The following is a 10,319-nucleotide window of genomic DNA, read 5'->3' as shown; positions in this document are numbered from 1 at the left end:
ATTAGAACATACATACTATATATAACATATAACAGAAGAACAAAACTTCCTCTTTATCAAAAATACGTTGTTGTGAAATGCATCAATCATCAATAATTTTCTATTATAAGTAGAGCAAAAGGTAAATTTAAATTGTCAGTAAGTTAACTCGGAAAAATCACGCGAGATTCGCGAGTCATTAGCGAGTGACCCGATAAGGTCCGTGCGCGAAACTTTTCGGGATCGAGTTTGCCGTTTCGAATTGTTCCGGCAGTTCGATAATTGCGCGCGTACTCCGTAATATCGCGTGGCAACGAGGTTGATTTGAATGGCCGGAGAGCGCATCGGTCGCGAAGAGACGGATATTCGAATTTTTTCTCGTTTCGCGCGCGCGCGTGCACGTGCACGTGTATATGTATATGTGTGCGTCGCGCTCTCTGTAGGGGAGCGAGCGCAGATTCGAGCGGGCGTTACGTCGAAGCGGCCGTAGGCATAGTGATCGAAAATGGCGGGAAGAGAAGAACGGGAGGAAGAGAGGAAGGGGGGAATGAACGAGAGAGGGAGAGAAAGAGGGGAGAAGACAGAAAGAGAGGCAGGTGGCGAAAGTGAGAGAGGGGCTCGCACACTCGCCCGAAATACACCAAAACGCTCCGACAAATCGATAAGCGGCTAGAAACGAAGCGGGAAACGTCGGTACAGGGCTACTCTAATGCAGCATCACACAAGCGGGAGATGAAAATGTAAACTCACACCACCCAACTCCCTGATCTGTGCCTCTAGCTTGGCCGCAATGGCATGGTTCTTTATGTCCAAATAGAACGACTTCTGCTCCAAAGGTTGCAGGCCCCTTCGTATACGAATATCTACAAAAAAAAGTTTTAAAAATCTTACTAATTTTTCCATTGCGATCAATGCCAATGATTGTTTTGTCACACCTGTAGACGCGTTGAGGCGTGACAAAGTTTTTTTATTTTTTTTTTTTTTTCGATTTATTGTCAATCCCAAATGAATCAACTGAGCGTGTAGAGCATTAATATTTTCCACGGACTTTTTTTTCCGAGAAATATGTTATAAGAAGCGTCCACTTATAGTATTTTAGTTGCTGTCTTACATTCGTACCAACCGCTGTACAAATCACATGATACAGACGAATTGGTGCAGCCTCTAATCAAGCGATAATAACAGTCTTGTTACTCACATCCAGAGAACGTACTATAAGACGGGATATATAAAATGAATCATCATTACTATTTGCACCATACAGCGAAGGAAACACTGGTGATCGCTCAGAGTACTGGCTTCGGCATCGGCAAAGATTCCATTAATTTGCACATAGCGTCCAAGCTAAGACAAATTTGGAAGGCATCTCAGTCTTCTGTAAAACAACTCGAGTTCCTCAGTGACAACACGTAACAATATGTACGTAACAACCCGTCTCTTTAGTCTCTTCGCCGATAAAGATACTCCGAGTACTCTCAGTGATCCCTCGGCGTGTATTTGTGTGTGTACGTGTACGTGTGTGCCTGGGTAGAGAGACAGGCACGTAACGTGTGTCAAACACATTCGTGCAAACGTCTCTACGTAATGTCCATTAACGGCTAAACGGCCGGCGCGGCGCTTATTATGCAATACGAAATTACTCGTTCCAGGACTTACCTGGCTTTCGTCGTGGATCAAACTTGTTTTCTCTCGACGGTTGCCTGAGTTGCTGTTGTTGCTGCTGCTGCTGCTGATATTGGTGCTTGGACGGCGATACCATTCCTAAGCGATGATGCAGCACCGCACGACGTACTGCAACGACGTTATCCCTGACTCACTTACGTCCCTCGTCCTCGTCGTCGTCGGCGCACTTCCCATCCTCATCGACACGCCGAGTAACGTCGCAGAGGCGCGGTCGCATGCTCCGTCCTCGCTCGTCTATATCTCTCACTCTCCCTTCCACTTTTCTTTTCTCTCTTCTCTCTCTCTCTCTCTCTCTCTCTCTCCCTCTCTCTCTCTCTCTCCCGTTCTTGTTTGCTAGAATGCGCGCGTCACAGTTGTATACCTAGGCCGAGAACACTATATCGCGATTACCAATCTACGTGTCGTCGACCAACGTGATCCGACTGCATCCTCGATCAAAGCGAAATCATAGAAATCCAAATCGCTCGCCCGCTCGTTTCAAAGCCCGCTATTTCCAAGCCTTCTCGAGATTCGATCGGTCTCAGCAGTCTCGGTACTGTAAACTGAAGTGCATGCTGAAGTTAGCAGCAAGAACGGGCGGCGACGGGTAGGAGTACACGAGTGCAGGATGGCCAACTTCAGCACGTTCGCTCACAAATGTCACGAGTGCCATTACTTGGGAGATAATGAGTTGTTCGACAAAAGTAAATTTTCTTGTGATTTTAAATGAGATCAAGATGGTAATTATTTATCCGCAAGATGTTTTTTTTTATTTGCGTAGCGAGATGAGAAAAATAAGTCAAATTGATATTATTGTTTGTATTGCATGCTCAAGATTTTAGGAAGTAATAATCGATGCATTGGTATAACTGTGAGTGATAAAAGTGTTATTTTGCTTCGCAAAGTTATTGAACAAGATGACGATTAATGTTTATTACACAGCGAGATTCCTCGCGAAAAAGCTATTGTATTGCTATAATGAAGTTTATTCAAAACGTATCGAATCGATTTAGCTACATTAGCGCGAGGGATTTTCAAACTTGTACATGTTGTATTGCTGCAATATTCATTCGATGATGGCGCTGGTAGCAACGGGCGCGAATTTTTGAAATCAATTTCGCTCACAGAAACAGAATCATTTTCTATATTCGTTCTTGTCGAAACTTATAAATTTAACGATGCGCTTAAATTAATATTTTTGATATTGCGTTAAATTAATTTTGATGTCGCGTTTGAATACTTTCAATAAAAATTCAATAAATTTTTTGATATTACGTTTGTTTAGCCAATACATTCTATGCTTAAAAACATAGTTTTTTAGACATTCCATAACAAAAAACAAGTTTAGAAAAGTATAATTCTTTAATTTTTTTTTCGAATTAAAAAATAAAATATAAATGTAAATGAGATTTTCACAATACTTATTAAATATTTAACAAATCTTTGTTCACTAAGTAAGAATTGTTTTTCTATATCTGTTTTATAAATAATAAATCAAATTATTGTCATAATTACACTAGTTAAAAAAAATTTTTCTTTTTTAATTAATTCTTTGATTTACACAATGCATTTCTTATAGATTTTTAAATGCAGAAAACGATACTGCAAATAAAATTTCAATAGCAGGTTTTCGAAATAATTGAGATTTAATATGTAAAAAGATTTTGTGATATTTGTTATTTCTTTTTCAAATAGTTGACATCATCTTGAAATTCTGATGATGAATTCTTTATAAAAAATTTTGAATATCATCGAAAAAGCCATTTTTAGAATATTAAATTTCAATTATCTTGAGAGCCTGACGTGCTGAAATTTTCTGGCTTGTGACATCGTTTTTAGGAGCTGTATTCTTGAAAAATATCGCATACAAAAATATAAAAGAAATACTATGTATACATTACATATATCATAAATTTCCTTAATATTTTCAAATACAAAGGCGATATATTTCAAATACAAGACTCGCATTCAAAAATTTTATATGTCTATCCGGTTTAAACTAATTTTGTTTGCTGTGAACTGTTATAAATATCGACATAAAAAAAACACAAATTTTAAATTATTATTTGATAAGTAATAATAGATATAGACATAATGTGATATATCCACAATCAGCCCATTCTTATCAAAACTTAAAGCTTTTCAACATTAATATATAAAATATATAAAAAATATAGTTCTTTCTTATATGTTATTAATGCATAAACAAGAAATTTATTATTCTGCACGATCGAATGATTTAGATTCATTTAATTGCGTAGAAACATTTGTAGTTTGTTGGAGTTTTTCTAACGATGGGGCAGACTGTAGTGTCTCTTTTGCCGTTTTTTTTTGCTTGTATTTATAAATCAATTTTATTATAAATAAAATTATTAATGGTACCGGTGTCATCATTGCAGCAGATACAGGAACCACTAAACAGAAAATATTTTGTTAGACGATTAAGATAACTCGTGTATGCATATATTCATATACATATTTACCAGTAGTTAGGTCATCAACGGGTGGCTTCAATGTAAATCGTAATAAAAAGATCGCCACGCCTGTATTCTGAATACCAGTTTCAATGGCAATCGCCCGTACATCAGCTTGAGATTGCTTGCAAATATACGCTATTATAAAACCAAATGTAAAGCCTAACCAGGGTAAACCCATTCCTGCGATTATGATCTGAGATAAAAAAAAATCAAATTAAAACAATTTGTATATTTTTTTTAATTTGAGTGAATTTGTAAAAAAAAATATAGACTTACCTTCCACGTAAACAGTTTAAATATATATAGATTAGTCATGATGGCAAATATAATGATGAATATAATTAAAATCACAGAAAAAGGTTTCATTATTCGGACCAAAATCTTCGATACTCTTGGAAATTTTTTTTGAATAATAAATCCTATGGCCAGTGGAATTATAAGACCAATCACGAAAGTTCCGATGTGCTGATAGGGAACTGCAATTTTTCCCTGTGCGAAAATATATCTACCCAATGTGAAGACCCAAAAGGGCATCATTCCTTTAAAGAATAGTAAAATTTTATATACAAGAATACAAAAATTACTTTTATGTTATATTACTTACCAAATGCAGCAATGGTACATATAGTGGTCATTGTGATTGAAAGATTCAGATTGCCATCAAGTAACAGTGTCCACATATTAGAAGCGCCACCACTTGGACTTATCCCTGTGAAGAACATGCCTATTTGCAGTTCAGGACGATCAGGAAATAAAAGATATCCAATGAGAAAACTTAACTGGAAATAATGTAAAATCAAGATCATGAAAAATCTGACTGACAAAAGAGCAAGCAAAGTACATTACAAAGTACATTGTAGGCACAGGTCTGTTTTTTTATGGCTGAACCAGTGTACTTTTGGAACTTAAAGTAAGATAGATAGATGTTTAAATTTGACGAAAGCAAGAAATTTTAGTGCAGGAATAAAAAACAGACCTATAATACCTATATACATCAACTGAAACATCTTGTATGTTTATGATTTACCAATGGCATGATCAGAAACTGGCAAAAGAAACCTATGGCTGGACCTATTGGCCTTCTTAATGTATTGCGACATACGTTCCAATCTATAGCACAGCCAAAATTAATATACAAAATGGATACAAGTATTGCTACACTAGCAGTAAATATAGAGTCTATTGTGCGTTCCTCTCGTATTACAGTAATAACAGCTACTTCTTGATCTTCTTTAATCTAAAAGAAAAGAAATTTTGATTATTTTAAAGAAATAAAGAGAACAACAAAATAAAATGTTTATTTAACACTTACCCCCATTTCCATCATAGTAAACGTTAATGTCGTCCTACCAAGGAATACACCAGTGATATTAAAAATACCACTGAAAGAAGTTTTGTTTGACTTTGTAAATTGAGAACTTAGTTTTGCGATATATTGGTCGGTATTAAAATACCACACATGTGGGTTGGATATATTATTATTATTATTATTATTATATACACTGAATGAAACTGATATTACTTGATTCATATGTACAGTTATATCATGTGCAATATCAACGGTCCATGCTGCTGCTCCTCCTAACAACAGCAGTCCTATCACATATACAACACCTGCCATTCTCTAAAAACAATAAAAAATATATTAATTAATACACTCATCTTGGTCTGCTTCTTTAAGAGATTTCTACTAACACACTTTCACACATTATATGACAATTATCTCCTGAGCATTAACATTCAATACTAAATAACTGAAAGTATCAAACTGAGATAAGAATATAAATAAACAGTAAAAACTGTAAGAATGGAAGATTAATTAAGTAAACATGATTAGATAAGAATGTAAAATCATTTTGTCATGAGATAATGTCACTTTTTTTACATCCTCTTTCCGAACGTTCTCGTAAAGAAAGAAATAAAATCATTATCTTCATGACGATTAATAAGTGACTTTTGAAACGTTGTAAAAAAGGTAATCAAACACGCATGTCATTGCGCGAGCAACGACAAATTCATGCGCCTTCGGTCTTCGACGCGCGTTCACCGTCGCGCAAGAAACATGCATACGTTCGCGATCATAATCGATAATGTGTAACTCTCCTCGTTCTCCGAAGTCGCAAAATATTACAGCTCAATTGCATAATCGGTGAGCGCGAATGCACACTACACAGATGCGTGGTGGGAGACAACACGTTTCGATGGATATATATCCCGTGAAATCTGCGACTCGATAGGCTAAATATACATCGATTCGAATCGTCGTCGTTAGCTTTCTTAATTCTTCCGTTATATTGGTGTCGTCGGATGCGCGATTATTATGCGACGTAAACACTATGATGACGCATCGGCTATTTTCGCCGAATTGCAACTCGCAACGGCTGTATGTTGCATCAATCTCTTCGTTCGCGAACTTCACGACGAAGCTTTCACGTCCATTGACTGAACTTACATCAACGCAGGTTAACCTCTATAGTTATAATCCGGTTCATACTTGCAACATTCGGAAGCATTATTTGTTGCCTTGTTTAACAAAGATGAAATGATTCAGAATGTGAATGCAGTTTATATAGGGTGACTCAAAATTCGCGACTCAAAATATATTATAATAAAATAGTTCTCAAAAAATTAAATAAAATGTTTATAAATTTTTATTTTAGCCGGAAATTTTTTAGATCGTAACTACGGATTGTTCCACCTTTCGATAGATTCAGCTCACTCTCTTATTCTCATTGCTCTTACTCTCTTTTTTTACTCTTTTATTTATCTATTAGATAATATAATTAATCATAATATAATTAATCATAATAATAATTATAAACGGACTCTCAAATTTTAAATAACATACAAATAAATAAAAGTAAACTACCCAGCAAACGAGAATAGATTAAAATGAATTGAAATGGATTCAGATTTTCAGAAATTTTGATTCACGAATGTTAAAATGAATGCTTTTCAATGAATGTATTTTTATTCATTTATAGGAATTGCATGGAGCATATCTCTATGCCTTTCAATCTAAAAATAATATTAGCTTTTTCTGTGTACAACACACACATTGTGAATACTGTTCAAAATTTTGAATAGGAAATGCAATTTTTCAATCCAATTGCATCCAATTAAATCTAATTGAATCCAATTGAATCCAATTAAAATCAAAAAAAGTATTCACTATTTAAAATACGCATTTGGATAAAAAAAAATTTTAATCCATTTTAATCCATTCTTGTTCGAGTAATGAGAGTCAACGCAGATAAATAGCGCAAATTATTATGAAATAATTTAATATTTTGTAGTTGGAACGCTGTCTCCTTTATTTGAAAAAAACTTACTTGAAAATAAACTTACTTGAAAATAATGAAGACATCATTCCAACTACAGAGTATATAATTATTTCACAATAATTTGCGCCGTTTATCTGCGCTGATTCTCATTAACCTATTTTTATAAATTATCACATTATTATATAGTTCTGAAGATGAGGACACTCGATCCTTAGATGATTATCTCTGTCCATGAGTCATTATATGGTAGTATTAGTGAGTGTTGATGAACACGACTTCTGCGCACTCGCTATTCACATAAATAAAATCGAAGTGCACAAAGTACTGATATGAATGACATTGGAACGACAATAGTAGTTTTTGAAAATAATGATGAATTAGAGTTTTCAAATATTAATTCTTAATTCCTTAATTACATATGTATAACTTATTGTTGCATATACGCAAATGTACTTTCACGTAAATTAAAAAACTCACTCGATCTTAATTTACTTCCAAGAAGCAACTCCTGCGATTCCTTTTTTAGATCTCTCAGTTACTTTTTAATGATGAGAATTATGAAAACAGTTCCTCCATTTTTTTTAACTCAATTTTTCAGTAAAAAAAAGTTTCAGCAATTTATGTTTATTCTATAAGCATGACTCAAATACAGTCCATTCGAATTTCCATCATTACATTGGTCAATTTTTCTTCACTCATTGAAGGACTCAATGTCCCTCTCATTTTTTTCTTTTAACTTTCACAAGATGCAACTTGCCGATCATGGTGAAATTCGAAGCTCGTTCGTGAAAAAATGCGATCAAACGTGACTCTGATGAAAATAAAAATCGGAGCATAAATCGAATGTAATTGGAGAATAACAGAAACGTAAACGAAACTCGTAGAAGGCGAAAATTGAGAACAATGTAAAAGAAGCATTTACGCTTCTTTTATATTTTGATGTTTCAATTTTCAGAATCTTCAATCTTTTAGAAGTTTCTTCCTTCTTTCAAGAAGTATTCGCTCTGATTTTTATCTTCATCAGGAGAACAAATGACTACAAACGACCGCCGTTACGAGATTTATAAAGACGGATTGTTCATTCTTGTTCATTCGCACTTATATATTTGGTTTATACCCAATTTTGCGACTACTGATGTCTGCAAGAATGCGATGGAAGCGCTTCCGTGACCGAATTTACGGCGGGCACTTATTTCTCAAGAATTCGCGATACACCATTTGCAACACGTCACCACGAGTCCACTTTGTGAGAACACGTATCGAACAGTAGCGAAAATCCTGGACGACCTGCTATGTCTTTATCTCAATTATGACTATTACTTTCTACTATTACGTGCTTGAGACGATAGTTCAGACTTCAGAGTGGGGACCATCGGCGATATATATAATACTTACATTACAAAGTATTGTATCGATACTATGCGGATAGTTATGCCCGTATTCATAGTTAGACCTTGTATTTAAGGCTTCCTTAAATTTATCTTTAGATGCTCAGCAGCCAATGGAATAATTCGTAGATTATCTAAAGATAAATTTAAGGAAGCCTTAAATATAAGGTCTGACTATGAATACGAATATTAGGATCTGAATAGAAGAATAATCGTAACATAACAAAGGGGCTCCGCACGTAAAAGGAACAGGGAACAGAAAACAGAGAATAAGAATTTCAACTTATCAGAAATCATGTATTGTGGAATATAGAAGTGGAATAAGTTTCTGATAGGTTGAAATTTTTATTCTCTGTTCTCTGTTTCCCTGTTCCTTTTATTTTGCGGAGCAACTCCTACTCTTAGACTTAAGTTATAGATGTATTAAGTAACGCACAACGTATGACGAACAACTTGTTGCTGCTCCAAGAGATGGCAATAAAGCCTATTCTACAATGTGCTCTTTATTTCCTGTTTTTTACTTTTAATTCCTTTGCAACCGTTTACGAATTGTATTTCTTGCTATGTATTTCTTGTTTCTTTCGAAGTTCGTTAACTTTTATCTCAGGCGATATAAAACAAAAAAACCGAATAAGAAGCAAAAAGACAAGATGCAAAAAATAGTAAAAAGCAAGAAACTGGAAACAAAAAGCACATTGTAGAACAGGCTTCAGTTGCATGTCATATGTTAATCTTAGATTTACAATAAGTGTTTTAAGCTTTAAGAAATTGACCAATTACGGTCGAATTCGAGGAGAATAATCGACTATGATTCGTCTATTTCTTATGGCTTAAGGCTTAAAACTCTATTGAATGCTTTTCATTTGATGACACAAGTTGATACAAATTGACAAGCGTCATTCTATCCTTGTTGACATTCAGAAAGTGATAAAGATAGAACGACACTTGTGTCGACTTGCATTATCAAATAGAAAACATCTATAATAGATCCGGGATAAAGGTACATCCACACAAACTTGCATAGCCGCATAAACGAGCATAAAGAATGCATAAAGAAAATTATTCAATCGCATTTCTCCTAAAAAGACGCACGTAAAATGTGATTGGATAATTTTCTTTATACATATATTTATGCGACTATGCAAGTTGTGTGGATATACCCTAAGACTTGTGCGTTGCTTACGTTTACAACTTAAGTTTAAATATGTCCCTATAAACGCAATAAAATATTCCTAGAAATGTTATATGGTTATTATTAAAAAATTAAAATAAGTTATTATAATATTTCGAAGATACCGTATAATATTTTTTAATATGAGAGTATATTCTACAGAGATTATATAAATGTTTTCGCATGATTTTAAGTACATATCCAAGTTCTACAATTGCGCGCCAAAATTATTTTCAGTCTTTAAACGTATACTTATATTAAACAGTTTTACAAATTAAAATAAATTTTGTTATAATAGTTTTTAATATTTATACAATATTACAGTACCATTAAATAATGTTACTTTTAATAATCACGC

General features: G+C 34.3%; 2 protein-coding genes across 9 annotated transcripts in view; both read right to left on the bottom strand.

Moving 5' to 3' along the window:
* The window catches only part of LOC108693968, a 12,695-nt gene extending 10,459 nt beyond the window's left edge, over nt 1-2,236 (bottom strand). The window contains exons 1-2 of the mRNA XM_018203206.1: nt 1,636-2,236; nt 730-842 (exon numbers count right to left, since the gene is read on the bottom strand). Of these exons, the coding sequence (XP_018058695.1) occupies nt 730-842; nt 1,636-1,738 (216 nt within the window). The 5' untranslated portion in view covers nt 1,739-2,236. The remainder of the gene's footprint in view (nt 1-729; nt 843-1,635) is intronic.
* Nucleotides 2,237-3,858: 1,622 nt separating this feature from the next.
* On the bottom strand, nt 3,859-8,963 carry LOC108693919 (ileal sodium/bile acid cotransporter-like). 8 transcript variants are annotated; one of them, XM_018203123.1, is made up of 8 exons: nt 8,520-8,767; nt 7,880-8,213; nt 5,431-5,742; nt 5,146-5,355; nt 4,723-4,897; nt 4,395-4,657; nt 4,125-4,311; nt 3,859-4,055 (listed from the first exon to the last, which is right to left on the bottom strand). In XM_018203123.1, the coding sequence occupies exons 3-8, from the start codon at nt 5,737-5,739 to the stop codon at nt 3,859-3,861; spliced, it is 1,341 nt and encodes a 446-aa protein (XP_018058612.1). In that variant the 5' UTR covers nt 5,740-5,742; nt 7,880-8,213; nt 8,520-8,767. The 8 variants fall into 8 exon arrangements, with proteins under 8 accessions (XP_018058612.1, XP_018058615.1, XP_018058611.1 ...); XM_018203126.1 differs by lacking the exons at nt 7,880-8,213; nt 8,520-8,767 and adding an exon at nt 8,798-8,963; XM_018203122.1 differs by lacking the exon at nt 7,880-8,213.
* Nucleotides 8,964-10,319: the final 1,356 nt, after the last annotated feature.

Source organism: Atta colombica, unplaced genomic scaffold (assembly GCF_001594045.1).
Source record: "Atta colombica isolate Treedump-2 unplaced genomic scaffold, Acol1.0 scaffold111, whole genome shotgun sequence".
NCBI classification, from domain to species: domain Eukaryota; kingdom Metazoa; phylum Arthropoda; class Insecta; order Hymenoptera; family Formicidae; genus Atta; species Atta colombica.
The sequence above is the reverse complement of the archived record's forward strand: the minus strand, read 5'-3'. Positions and strand labels throughout refer to the sequence as shown.